The 14,623-nt window shown below is 41.1% G+C and overlaps 1 protein-coding gene across 2 annotated transcripts in view; it reads left to right on the forward strand.

The window, feature by feature from the left end:
- LOC131369202 (E3 ubiquitin-protein ligase UHRF2-like) overlaps nt 1-14,623 on the forward strand; it is a 48,270-nt gene that overhangs the window by 19,997 nt on the left and 13,650 nt on the right. For both annotated transcript variants that reach the window (XR_009207239.1, XM_058415685.1), the window contains exons 2-15: nt 987-1,304; nt 2,421-2,710; nt 6,053-6,271; nt 7,402-7,511; nt 7,598-7,784; nt 8,658-8,781; nt 11,212-11,319; nt 11,439-11,543; nt 12,460-12,566; nt 12,995-13,157; nt 13,452-13,589; nt 13,676-13,916; nt 14,065-14,213; nt 14,301-14,399. Coding sequence is in view for 1 of the 2 variants with exons in the window: in XM_058415685.1 (XP_058271668.1) it covers nt 987-1,304; nt 2,421-2,710; nt 6,053-6,271; nt 7,402-7,511; nt 7,598-7,784; nt 8,658-8,781; nt 11,212-11,319; nt 11,439-11,543; nt 12,460-12,566; nt 12,995-13,157; nt 13,452-13,589; nt 13,676-13,916; nt 14,065-14,213; nt 14,301-14,399 (2,358 nt within the window). In the remaining variant the exon portion in view is untranslated. The remainder of the gene's footprint in view (nt 1-986; nt 1,305-2,420; nt 2,711-6,052; nt 6,272-7,401; nt 7,512-7,597; nt 7,785-8,657; nt 8,782-11,211; nt 11,320-11,438; nt 11,544-12,459; nt 12,567-12,994; nt 13,158-13,451; nt 13,590-13,675; nt 13,917-14,064; nt 14,214-14,300; nt 14,400-14,623) is intronic.

Raw genomic sequence — 14,623 nt, forward strand, 5'->3', positions numbered from 1 at the left:
CACAAACACAGAGATTATCAACGGAAAATGTGATGATAGAGGGTGATAGTTGCCGTCATGTACACTGGAAGTCATTTTCCCACTACCACCCCATTACGACAGTGGCATCTTACACTAACATGGAGTGTGTGTATCTGTGTCTGAATTCTCCTGCGCCAGTCAACATGGCGGAGTGTGTGCTGCTTTTCCCACTCCCTCAAACAGAGCGAAGAAGAAGCCGCCATTTTGCTCTCATTGTGTGTGTGTGTTTGCGCGTGTGCTTGGGCTGAAGGTGAGGTGGGAGGGATTTTGTGTGTGTGTGTGTTTGTGTGTGTGTGTGTGTGTGTGTTTGTGTGTAGGTGTTTCCATAGCAACTCCTTGCCCTTTTTGTCACTATTGGAATATGTTTATGTTGGTAATATGTATTTATATTAGTACTATCCATTTGCCTTTATTCTCAGTTCGCGGATTTAGTAGCACATGCGTAGACACACACACACACACACACACACACACTGGCGTATATGAGAATGTGAGTTTGCTGCAGAAAACTCTTATTTTTCTTTCTTTCTTTCTTTCTTTCTTTCTTTCTTTCTGTCTGTCTGTCTGTCTGTCTGTCTGTCTGTCTGTCTTTCTTTCTTTTCCCCTATTACCTTTTCTTGTTTTCTTTCCCACTTCCATTCCTACTTTCCTCTTTCCTTTTTTATGGAATTGTTCCTTTCCCCTTTTTCTTTATGTGGACTTATTTAGGTCTTTTTTTCTATGTCTTCTTCCCCTTACTTACTTTTTTATCGCATATGTTTTGTTTCCCTTTTCCATTCTTCCTTCCTTCCTTCCTTCCTTACCTCCATACATATCATCCCTTCTCTGTTTTACTCAAATCTTCACATTTCTTAATTGACTTAATTAATTAATTAATTAATTACTATCACACCTTATTCAGTCAACTTAGTATAGAGTGGCAGAATAACATGATCTCTCTCTCTCTCTCTCCTTATGACTTTCAGATGGAAGATGGACAGACACTATTCGATTATAATGTTGGCCTTAATGACATCGTCCAGCTTCTCATTCGCTCTCACACTGATCCAGCTGACAGTCCAAGCCCTACTCCCAACAATGGAGAGGTCATGACTGGTAACGCTACTCCTCCCAGCAGCAGCAGCAGCAGCAGCAGCTCTACCACACCCACAGCAACCACAGTAACCACAGCAACCACGGCTTCCCCAGCAACGGTCAGCAGCAATAGTGGGTCAGCATTAGAAAGTCAGCCTTCGACATCATCATCTGCTGACCTCGTCAATCCAGGGATTGGAGTTTATAAGGTCAGAACAGACTTTCAGGGTGTAAGTGTAAAGGATGTAGGCGTAAAGAGCAGGTGTAAAGGGTGTAGGGGAAGGACCATTTATAAAGCATCTAAAAGTAACAGGTATAAAGGAGCTGGTGTAAATGATTAGTTGTAAAGGGTGTATGGTGAGGGGGCAGGTGTAAAGGGTGTAGGGGAGGGTGTAGTTGTGAAGGGTGTAAATGTAGCAGGTGTAAACAGCAGGTGTAATTGGTGCAAAGGAGGCAGCAAATGTAAAGGGAATAGTACAGCTGTAAAGCCTAAAGGTGTATAAAGCAGGCTATTGGGGAGGGAGCAGGTATAAAGTGTGTAGGTGTAAAGGAGCTTGTGCAAAATGGGCTGGGGCAGTTGTGTAAGGGTTATATGTCTAACGTGAAAGGGGTGTAGGTGTAAAGAGCAGGTGGAAAGGTGTAGACGTAAAAAGCATATATAAAAGTTGTAGGTGTGAAGGGCAGGTGTAAATGGTATAGGTACAAAGTGCATGTAAACAGGAGGGGGCAGATGGGTGGTGTAAAGAGGGGGTAGGTATAAAGAGCAGGTGTAAATGAAGAAGGAGAAGAACAGGAGTATGTGTAAATGGATAAAAGGACAGATGTAAATGGATTATGTATAAAGAGCAGATAGAAAGATTATAGATGTAAAAAGCATATATAAAAGGTGTAGGTGTAAAGGGCAGGTGTAAAGGGTGTCAGTGTTAAGAGCAGGTGTAAAGGGAGTAAGTGTAAGAACACATGTAAAGGGTGGAAGTGTAAAGTATAGTTGTTAAGGGTATAGAGGAGGGGAGGTGTAAAGGGAGTACATGTACACAGATGTAAGGGCTTAGGTGTAAAGTGCAATTGTAAATGGTGTAGGTGAAGAGAGCAATCATAAGGTGTGTAGGTGTAAAGTACAGTTGTAAAAGGTGTAAATTGTGTACATGAAAAGAGGAGGTTTAAAGTATGTAAGTAAAGAACATTTGTAATGGGTGTAGATGTAAAGAGTAGGTGAAAGAGAGTACATATGAACAACAGGTGTAAAGAGTGTAGGTGTAAGGTTCAGTTGTAAACGCTGCAAGTGTAGGCGAAGTAAAGGATTAATATGAATGTTGTGCTTTCAGATTAACGAGCTGGTGGACTGCAGGGATGTTAGCATTGGCGCCTGGTTCGAGGCCACTATCGAGAGAGTCACGCTGTCCAGCAAAGGGAGCAAAAGCAAAGCTGAGACCGCAGCATCCTCTACAGGCAGAGCAGGAAGGAACGGCAAGCGCATTAATGGGAAGGTGGAGATGGAGTCAGACACAAACGGCACTGTGCCGCCATACTCGAACAGTGAAGAGCCTTCAACATCTCAGACTGAAGCAGAAGATTCTGGAAAAGACGATATCAGCTACCACATTAAATACGAGGAGTGGGTGCATTTAACATTTCAATTAATGCACAGATTTAACAGGCCACTGTCCTGCTTTTACAGCCCTGCCACATCCTGCTGTTTTAGCCGTCTAGCTAAAAGCAGCTAACCTATGATTTCACAGGTGCCAATTAACTGTTATCCAGGAAGCTAGTCCTGAGTTTCTGTGTGTATGGTTGTGTGTATGTGAGTGTGTGCGAGTTCCGCACTGAGTATGAATTTAAAGGTATGTATGTGTGTGTCTGTGCATGTGTATATCCATGTGTGTGTTAGGATTCATCACTGTTGCATGGGTGTGTGTGTGAGAGAGAGTCTTTAGTAAACACCTTACTCCCTTCTTCTTCCTCAGATTTCTGCCTGCAGCTGAAGGAGCGGCAGAATGCACACTCGTCTTATTTCTCTCGCTCCGTTTTTTTTTTCCCCCTTCCGTGGCAAATTCATCCGGAACGCGCCGTTGCCATGGAGACGAGCGACCTCTCTCGAGCGGCGAACGTTCCTTTCTCATTTTCTCCCCTTTTTTTCACGCTATCTTCATGAAAAAATAAACAACCAAACACAACATAGCTATAAAATCGATTAGATATATACTGCAAGTGATCTGCAGCTGTAAATACACGTATACGCTTATGCGTGCAAAGCCATAAATCATTAAGCACATGTGGCAAAACGGACGTGTCTGTTTCTGCGCTTCGTTTAAGGGATTATTCTGCCTAGCTAGCAGCATGTTTAGGCACAGTTAATGGGATCATGTCTGTCTGATTCAAAAGGGCAGCTAAAATGACTGGGTCCATATTTAAGCCAATAGAAAAGGATCGTATGTCCTGCTGAGAAAATCTGATAATACAATCCACTAAACCAGTGATTAGAAATATGTTTTAAATTAGGAATATATGACAGTTTTGATATTATGGGGACATTTGGCTGGAATTTTTGTTTTGTTTTTTTTCACAAGGATAGTATGAGAAACCCTGTATGTGTGGTAGAGAGGTAATGTACCCTGCGTGACCATCATGCTGCCTTTGTTAGCGACGTTTTCTAACAAACAAATAAACCAAACAAACAAATAAAAATAAAAATCTTGAATGAACGAATATTTCAGTGAATCCATATTAGTAGTTAGCAGCTATATGAGCTATGAATTTTTTTGCTTTTTTGTTCAGACGTTTTTAAGCAAAACATCCTTCAGATCCTGAAAGTAATACCCAAATATCAATGACATTTCCCGATCAAATAAAAACATATCAACTTCATCAAAACAAAAACAAAAATTCATAGCTAAAATTCTGTACATGAAGTGTGAAGAGCCCCGGGCTGTACCATTCACAAGACATGGGGGTGGAATAACAGCTGGGAATAAGAGCGCTCTGCTCATCTCAGATATGTCATATTAGCAAAGTATATGTTAATCATATTTTATGTTAATGTCTCAGCACACAGTTGGAAATTGTCTTTAATTATTAACACTCCCTCCTTCTAAACCGTTCCCTTTCTCCCCGCACTCTACATTAAGATGGCAGCGGCAGAGGGATTTAACACAGTCGGGTGCTTTGTTGTTTTTCCCCGCTGAGCTGTGCACGCTCTCGTTTCTCCTCACCGTGTGTGTGTGTGTGTGTGTCTGTGTGTGTGTGGTATCATTTGCGAGGGGAAAAACAGCTTGTCAGAAATGCGAGCCACCTGGGATGGAAACAGTGGAGAGGATTTCTAAGAAATCTTTGCAGCAGGATCAGACTTGAAACAACACTGTTTCGTTGTAATATTTTTTTTTAGCTTTTTATTAAGTCAGTTTTAATCTTTAAACTAGTGTTTGATACAGGATTTGGGGGATTCTCAATGGTCAGAAAGTGTTGATTCATGTTCTTCATCGGCAGTACTTTAGGTTTTCTGACATAGGAAGGTCTTAGGGATTGAGGAGTTTATCCTTTGTGGTTTCTTGCTAAAAGAAACCGTTTTTTTTGTCTTATTAACTCTAAGAGACAGAGGCTGGTGAGAGAACAGCTGTTTATGGCTGCTATAATGGAAGTAATAATAGAAACAAACATTTTTATTGAAATTCACTGTTTATAGGAAATTATCTATAAAGTGTTTAATTATCTTAACTTTGGGGTGGTAACAGTAATTCCCCTTCAGAACACCCAGTCACTCAGAATATTACTATAATAACAAAACACCAGGTATTTTATGAATTTTTAAGGGCTTTCTCGACTAGGAATGACGAGTTACCTTTTTAATACCTTTTTTTAAGACTGTCCAAGAATTTTATTATATATAATCTTTTATGATTAGAGATAATGATAGCTGTATAGTGTGGGTTAAAAGTGGGCCTCGGATTGGCAAAGAAGGGTAGACTGATTTGTGTCATCACATCATGTTAGGATTACAGTAATTACTAAACAAGATAGCAGCTCATCTCCTTGGAAAGGAAAACAATTTTGACCTTAAACGATTAAACAGACCTAGAAATGAAGTGTCGGATCTACCTGCTGGTGATAATTAGAAAGTGGTGTGTACTGTTCATCATTTTGTTCATGTAATAATGTATGGTGAGCAAGTTAGCTGGTTAGTTAGTAGGAAATGGACATGGCATTGGCTATGAGCTGTGCCGTTCTGTCTTATTCATACTGACATCTGTATTTTCTCTCAGTGTGTTTAACCGAAAAGTAACTGTGTGTAATAGGCAGGAGAGTCATATGATAGTTTATATGATGCATTTTACTTTGCTCTGTTTCTCAGTGTTTCCACATATGTGTGTGCTTCAGTTTTTACAAAGATCACCTGTCACCCATGCACACTAAATGAATCGCCTAGTAGATACAGTTCTAATGTGAGCCAGATCACATCACAGCTGGTGAGTGTACTGCAGCAGGAGGTGGGATTCAGAAAGTGTAGCTCATGCTCATTGCAGCATTAAGATGTGTCATACCACAATGTGTGTTTATGTGGTGTAGTAAGGTTTATTTCAGCGTTGAACTTGCTTGTCCTCTGAGCAACCATAAATATACACTATATGAATATTCACTATGTGAAAGTTAAGTGTATAAAGTTTTTCAGACGTTACAAGTTCATCGAAGACATAAAAGCTTCTACAAAGTTGGAATTCTGTAATAAGTGCAATTCTGTTGTAACTGCAGTAAACTGATAGGCAGTGAGTATCTTGTCTAAATGTCAGCATTGGCCTGGAACTGAATGAGTACTGGATTTAAAAAACTGAGCCGAATGAAAGAAGCATTTTATTCGGCTTGTTGCCTAACCAGACTGTCCTTCCCAAACTAAAGAGCTAAGAATTTTCAACTGTTTTGATCACCAGTGTATTTGTACAAATATTTAAATGTCACATGTCTGCAGTTACCCAGAGAACGGTGTGGTGGAAATGAGCGCCGAGGACGTGCGTCCTCGAGCTCGGACACTGCTACGGTTCGAACAGCTGGAGGTGGGACAGGTGGTGATGGTCAACTACAACCTGGAGCTTCCAGAAGAGAGGGGATTCTGGTATGATGCTGAAATCACCACGCTCAACCACATCTCCAGAACCAAAAAGGAGGTGCGCGTCAAAATTCTGCTCGGGTAAGAGTGCCACGCACGCTTAATATAGTGCTTACTGTCCTAAAGCATTTTATAGGGATCAGCTTAACCCTTTTCACCACAAATGTTGTTGATCAGCCAAGACCATGTTTGCTGTCTGAAATTTACTTACTATGTACTTAAGTAAGTACTTATTTCTAAGAAGTTCAGCATGGTTCACTATGCACTCACTGAGGAAAAAGTACTTTAACCATGATATGGTTGTTGGTGCCAGATGGACTGGCCTGAGTATTCCACAAACTATAGCCTTCCTGGGATTTTCACATACAGCAGTCTCTAGAGTGTACACAGAATGGTTTGAGCAGTCTGGTTTGGGCACAGATTCACTGAAACCTGGCAGTTGAAGATTATCCGGTTTTCAGCTGTCCAGTTTGGGTCAGTCTCTGGCCTTAGTAGCAGCAAATACGTGTTCTCTGCTGACGGATGTGAAAACCAGTGTGTGAAAACCACAATTTCACAGAGATTACACTTCTATTTCTACACTTCTATTCTGATGTTTGTATCTGCATGATTTTATGCATTGCACTGCTCAAGATAGTTGTTTGGTGAAATAATCGCATAAATATGCAGGTGTACTAGTGTTCCTAATAAAGTGGACGGCACACACACAGTGCAAAAAAATAGTATGTGCTGGATCAAATGCTATGTTACAAGCTGCTGAATCATGAGGCTGTATGCCATATTGTTTAAATGAAACCAAATTAGTGATTTTATATTTATTTTATATACCTGATATAGAGTGCTATAGATATTTCAGAAACAACCCATCTCTAAATATGCGTAAGTTTCCTCACATAGATATTGATGGAACCTTGGGCCATGCATCGCTACATTCATAGAGATAAAAACTTTTCGGACTGAGACACAATGTCTCTTGAACTGAGTGTGTGATGAATAATACATGATGCTTAAACTGGTAGGTAAAAGCCCTGGTTGTTCAGCCTTGGTCACATTGGCTGAATAGCTATATTTAAGGTGAAAAGGAACATTGTGAATATTTGATTTTTACCCAGACTGTAACTTTATAATGGTGTAATGATGATTGGTGCTGGATTTTCTCCTGTTTTTATGTAGTCTGTACCATCTCAGTCTTTCCTCTGGTTGTTTTACAGAGGCCCAACCGATGTGATTAGTGACTGTAAGCTATTGTTTCTGGAGGAAATCTACCAAATTGAGAAACCCGGAGCTCCTCCTCTCTCTGTCACCAACGGCCAGTTTAAACGTAGGCTATAACATGCACCCCCAATATTATACCCCGTGTCATGGAGAGCAAAAGGTTTATTCGCCACCCTGTATGTGTGTGTATAGGTAAGAGTGGGCCGGAGTGTAAGCACTGTAAAGCCGACCCGGATGCCGAGTGTCGGTTCTGTTCATGCTGCGTGTGTGGGGGAAAGCAGGACGCACACATGCAGCTGCTGTGTGATGAGTGTAACATGGCCTTCCATTTGTACTGCCTCAACCCCCCACTGTCCACCATTCCAGAGGACGAAGACTGGTGAGAACACAAACACAGACAAGTACACAGGTGCATTAATGCCGTGTGACCCTGAAGGCTACAGGTGTCAGAATCAAGACCTATGATCGTAAAACGGCCGGCTGCCAAGTTTCAGTCAGCCCACGCAAACTTACAGTAATACTGCCTGTAGTACACAACTCCTTTTTTCACACTGTCGAGAATTCACAGCAGTCCTACAGTGTAGCAACCACCTGTGTACCACTATAGAGTATATATGGGCTTTATGTACATCACAGAGCTGAAATAATGGCTAAAATCCACACCTGTTAGATCACCAGCTTTCAGAGCCTAGTTTGGTATTAATCCAAAGAATACATAATATTTTGAAGTATCATGCCCTTGCTGTGGGGTGCAGTAAGAGAAATATGATATTTTAATCATAATAAATGACCTAACAATGCACTTGTATTTATATATTGCTGGTATTGCTGGTATTTTTTTTAACATTACCAACTTTACTGTAGCTGACTGCATTTTTCTATAGTGTTTTGTTTTCTCTGCTATGTTAAATGATCAAGAGTCAAGAATCAAGAAGCTTTTATCGCCATTTCAACCACATATAGCTGATGCAGTACATAGTGAACTGAGACGTTTTTCCAGGGCCCTGGTGCTACATAAAACAACACAAAGACATATAGCTACAAAACAAAAACAACAACACAGAGCTAAGGACAGAAGCTAAGGATAGAAAGTTGTCTTAGCTACTAAAAGTGCAAACAATTATGTGATCTTGTGCATTACATTAAGCCCATCATTAAACTTTTTAAATGCAGTACTGCTGTTTACAATTACCTACGCCTGCTTCACTGGCTGTGTGTGTGTTTGTGTGTGTGTGTGTGTGTGTGTGTGTAGGTACTGCCCCACATGTAAGAATGACACCACGGAAGTGGTGAAAGCAGGTGAAAGGCTGAAAGAGAGTAAGAAGAGGGCTAAGATGCCTTCAGCAACCAATGGCAGCCAGCGGGACTGGGGAAAGGTGACAACAAACACACACACACACATACAAACTCTGCATATGGTAGATAAATGCACAAAAAATGCACAACTAAATGTCCTCTGCTCACAAATGTATGTATGCAGTGGATCTCCAGATAGGTTTTTGGTGTATCTTTGTATCTTTCGTTTGCATTTTCAGTTTTGCAATGGAGCTCTGAGACTAATGTAGTAGCTTTATAGCCTTCAATGTGTAACCATGTGACTTATTTAAGCCAGTGAAAATAAAACAAATCTATTACATAACAGGGTTGAGCTTATTGGGGAAGCAACACGTCTGTGTTGTTAGGAATTGCCACAGTTCCTTGGTTGGTCATGGTGTGTGATCAGACATTTTACCTCTTCTCATAGGTTTTGTGTCTGGCAGCAACTCCCGAAAAATTTCACACCCCTCCCCCCTGGACTCGCCCTAAATCACACTACGGCAGTTCGGTCCTGACGCAGGGACGCCACAGCACTGAAAACGCTTTATCCGTATTTAACCTGCTACTGCTTTAAAGCACCTCTGCTGCTACTAAATTGAACATGCGTGATGACTATCAAGCACACAGAAGAACACGGCGTTGCTGTGCTCCACCATTACGTTGCTAAACTCAATGTTCTATTTTGGGCTAAGCTGCGCGGCACACTGCCACGCTACTTAGCTTCTTTTTTTTTTTCGCTACGCTTGCAACCACTCTTTCTTTTAGCTTATAACAACATGATAGATGGGGACAATGTAAGATTTTAGGAAAAACGTTATTCGCAAATATACTTTTGTAAGAAAAAGCTGGGATTTGATGTGAGACATTTAATTGTCTTTAAATAAGCTTGTGTGGTTTAAATGGTCTATTAATACTGTGAAACCATGATACTTTTATACTAGGCCATCATACCATGAAATATATAAAGCGTAACACCCCTATTAGGAATTTAAAGTCGGTTTCTTATTCATCACTGGATGAGTGTTTGATGTTGTAGCTATTCATAATACAAGACCATTTTAGGAGTCTTAGAAACCTCCTGAAAGAACTGTTGTGTTTTTAGCACTGCTTGATATTTTAATCCATTTACAGTGATTGGTTTGAGATTAGTCAAGGCTTTAAATCCTGGGTATAGTGTCGGTTCTAGGGTTTAGATATCGAGCTAGGTTACATATACCTCCACACCAGTCTTAAATCTCACTGCTAGGAAGCTAGCAAGGGATTCTGCGTCATGCTATCTTCTCTGCTACTCATATAGAACATATAGTGCCACCCTTTTTCTCGAGGAGCGATACACCAATAACTGCTTTTGAACAAAACAAAGTCAAATGTATTTATTTTAGCAGGACTCCACAAATATCCCACAAAAGAGTTAGCTAGCTGTAAATATTTATTCCACCATACCAAACTAGCTGGATAATGTTTACTAGTGCAACCTCGATTTACTACTACATGGATAAAAAATCTCCAACGCTGAGGCGAGTGAGTGTGTTTTATACTAGACAACTAGTGCCAACACTGAGTGAATAATGTAGTGAGTCATAACAGGGAAACACTTCCAGTGCTCCTTGTTAGCACTGTGGCTAAGAGAACGCAGCAGGAGGGATTAGTATGTGTGTGAACAGTGGCATTAGACAGTGTGTCTGCGTGTATTTATGTGTGTATTTACATGTGACATCGCATTGAGTCATATCCTCTTCTGTAACTCAGGCTGAGATCAGTCACAGCACAAAATGTTGTTACTGGAAACACCAGAATAAAAACAACACAGACACGCACACATTCATTCATTCCTGGAAACACAGAACCAAAGCTAATTCAAAACACCAGCATGACTTAAAGTGCTCAGAGCAGTCACCTCTGACCTGGTTAACAACAGACATGTGCTGATACTCGGATATGTGACACACCTCACACATACAAGTGTTTTTCGTGTTTTAGGGTAAACCGTGATATCATGAGTATTCTTAAAAAGCCGGCTAGATAGCATCTTTCGTTGGTGTTTCTGCTCCTGTAATAATGTTTATAAGAACACTTGTACTGTTTTTGGACAAATTTTAATACAGTTAAATTGTGTGTGTGTGTTTTTATTCTCCGGGTTGAAAAACAGGACAAAATTCCGATTTAATATACAGACATGCTGCAACATTTAATAAGATAATAATTGCCCTGCTTTTTATCTAGATTCCCCAAATTTTCACACTCTTGTATTATGAAAATGTTCATCTGGAAGGGGGTTTTAATGGCAATATTACACAGTTTCTCTGGTTATTCATGGGATTGGACAAGTGATTTATTTTGATATCACTATTGATATAGATGTTGAAATGATGTAAGTGAATTTGTTTATTAATCAACCAGGAACATCATGGAAAAATTTATTTAGCTCTGTTTATGTTTCCCCTTGATTAAATTTGACTATAATATGAGTGTGTGTGTGTGTATTGTAGGGAATGGCGTGTGTGGGTCGAACTAAAGAATGCACCATTGTTCCATCCAATCACTATGGTCCGATTCCTGGAATTCCTGTGGGAACCACTTGGAAGTTTCGTGTGCAGGTGAGGACGCAGTGTGAAGATATGTTTTCGTTTTTGCTTTCAAGGTTTGTTTTAATTACGTTTGCTCTAATGTTTGTCATTACCTCGCACTGGGCTTTCTTGTGGCGGTGTTGCTGTAGGTGAGTGAGGCGGGGGTGCATAGGCCGCATGTGGGTGGGATTCATGGACGCAGTAATGATGGCTCCTATTCGCTCGTGCTGGCCGGAGGATTTGAAGACGAAGTGGTGAGCTTCACAGAGACATCTCACACACACTCCTTTTCTTTCTCTCTCTTTCTCTTTCTCTCTCTCTCTCTCACACACACACACACACACAGTCTCTATCTGTCTCTCTAACACAAACTACATTGCTGTCTTTTTCGCTATCTTTGCTTTTCCCCTCTATTTTCCATGTTTCTCTTCTTTGCTCCCTCTCTCATTCCGCTTCTTTCTCTCGATTAGTACGTTTTTCTGTTCCCCTCCCCACCTCATCCACTGATTGTCCCATTGCTCTTGTATGAGTTCTAGTTTAGGAATGTACTAGACTCTTTTTTTCCTTCTCTCTCTCTCTCTCTCTCTCTCTCTGCCTCTTTCTCTCTCTTCCCTGATTGAAATTCTCCGCCTCATTTGTAGTGAGTAAAGGAGGATCCTGAAGATTGAATTTCGTCTTCTCATGTTCACATCTCACGCTCGACTGCTGAGTTTAATAAAGAACTTTATGAAGCAGAAATCTTTACCTTAGATCAGACTGACAAAGGATAATACAACTTAACACAGCCCTGCGGATCTGCCGGCGCTTTCACAACAGCTGACTGAGGATCAGCTTGTTGGCGTTTCCGGAGAATACGCAGCATTAATGTGGCGGCCATTTTTATTTTACGTAATTTGTGTGTACTTCCTCTAAATCAGCGCTTCAGAGCCCCCTGGTGGTGTAGTCCTCTTTAGTGTTTGTCACGTTGGTGTAAGCCGCTTTGTTTGAACTGACATTAGGATAATGTTAACTTCCTGTATTATCTTGTGGTCTGTGTGACATTAGCACTAAGCTAACAGCAGAGTAGCCTTTGCAGCTGTAGTATCATGGTTAATGTAAACACATTTACAATAACACATTTAAACAAATGCATTCCTGCATCTGTTCTTAACTTTGACCTTTCTGTTGTAGGACCGGGGAGATGAGTTCACGTACACAGGCAGTGGAGGTCGTGACCTTTCAGGAAACAAGCGAATCGGAGAGCACTCCTTTGATCAGACTCTAACACACATGAACAGGTGCAATTCTACTGTACTATGGTCACTTATAATCGGTTTTGTTTTTGGGTCGAAATGACCCTGTGTAATGGAATTTTTTACAAGGTTAGGGTTAAGGAATTTCTTGCATATGGATGAATTTCATATTTTGCATGTGATGTGCAATTGTATGGTGTGTTTAAAAAGTTAAGCATTTGAGCCTTTATCATATCGAGCCTTTATATAAGCCTATGTTTAATTAAAGTTGACATATTTTGTGATTTTGTTTTGTGAGGATTTGAGAGCAAATACAGGAAATGAGCACTGACCTAGCATTTAAGCCAGATGTAGATGTAGGGATAGCCAAAGTGTAGGGTGAGGATTCTTCTGTCCAATCCACAAGGTTTGTGATTTAATCATGCTGCCAGGTTGTTTATCTTGACCTCTAAACTTGACCGTTGGTTTCTCAGGGCACTTGCTCTGAACTGTGATGCTCCTTTGAATGATAAAGATGGGGCGGAGTCTCGTAACTGGAGGGCGGGGAAACCGGTCAGAGTGATCCGAAGCTCGAAAGGCAGACGAATCAGCAAATATGCACCAGAGGAAGGAAACCGCTATGATGGAATCTACAAGGTAACACACATGTACACCTGAGATATTTCTGACTTCTATCACTCATTTTGTCAGTCATGTTTCACTGCCTCTCATTTAATACACATTTTTTGCATGTTAGCTTGACAAAGATCAATCTGTGACGCTTATCCTTGCCCAATTAAACAACAATTTGTAAAGCAAGCCCTGTTCACAATAGTTTCTGGTCTCCAACCCTGGTGCAGGAAGTGAAATTGGCTCTGGTTTCTCATTGGTGGTCTTATTATGTGACTTTTGATTTTATTCATCAGGCCCTTGTTTTTTTTCGTTCCTCAGGTAGTCAAATATTGGCCTGAAATTGGAAAATGCGGCTTCCTGGTCTGGCGTTACCTGCTGAGACGTGATGATGTGGAACCTGCACCGTGGACACCTGAGGGACTCGAGCGCAGCAAAAAACTCGGACTGAAAGTGCAGGTGAGGACATGGGACACCCACATGCCCACGTGCACCTTTTTATTATATACCAAGTCTTTGTTTGTTTCTTTATTTCTCTGTCTCAGTATCCTCCTGGTTATTTGGAGGCAATGGCCAATAAGAGCAAGAAGGAGGCGAGTGTGCGAGGGGGAAGAGGTGGCACGCCACGTGGCAAGCGACACGGAGGAAGAGGAAGGCCAAGATGTGGACGGCCGCCAAAGAGGGTAAAGGAAGAAGAGGAGGGGGAAAGAGAGGAGGAGGAACCGGCAGAGCACAAGGACGGAGAAACACAGAAGAACGGAGGAGAGGACTCGCAGAAAGAGACAGGTCAGTGTGTGGGATGAAGTGACAGTCATCCCAGGGAGCTTCAATCATCTACTCATTTTGAAATACTTTGTACATTTAACCTCTTCAGCAATAGTGATGCGATGTGATAAATGTGTGTGTGTGTGTGTGTGTGTATATATATGAGCAGTGTGTAAGGAGCAGCAGGAGCCCAAAGCAAAACGGTTAAAGGAAGTGGAGGCATTTGTGTTATCCGAGCAGCAGCGTTCACTTATACAGGAGGATCATGTGAACAAGAAAGTGTGGGATGAAGCTATGGGCTTCCTCACTGAAGGACCGGTACACACACACACACACACACACACACACACAGGTAATTAAGCTGTATTTATTTTTGATCACATGTTACTTTCTGTTTTTTTGCAGAACTTCCTGCGTAAGGTGGAGCAGATCTTCATGTGTGTGTGCTGCCAGGAGCTCGCTTACCAGCCCGTCACCACACCTTGCCAGCACAATGTCTGCAAGGTGTGTGTGTGTAGTTTTATTTTGGTTTACAAATGAATGGTTTACAGAAATCAGAAAAAGTTTTATTGCCAGGTACAGCTAAGGGTCAGCAAAGAGCACTTTACAGTACTAGGAATTTGTCTTGGTGTCAGGTGCAAACATATACACAGGTATGAAATGTCTGTACAAATGTACACAATTTTAGAATAAAATTACTTTTGAATTATTCACCATTAATTGTTTTG

This window comes from Hemibagrus wyckioides, linkage group LG18 (genome assembly GCF_019097595.1).
Source record: "Hemibagrus wyckioides isolate EC202008001 linkage group LG18, SWU_Hwy_1.0, whole genome shotgun sequence".
Lineage (NCBI taxonomy): Eukaryota > Metazoa > Chordata > Actinopteri > Siluriformes > Bagridae > Hemibagrus > Hemibagrus wyckioides.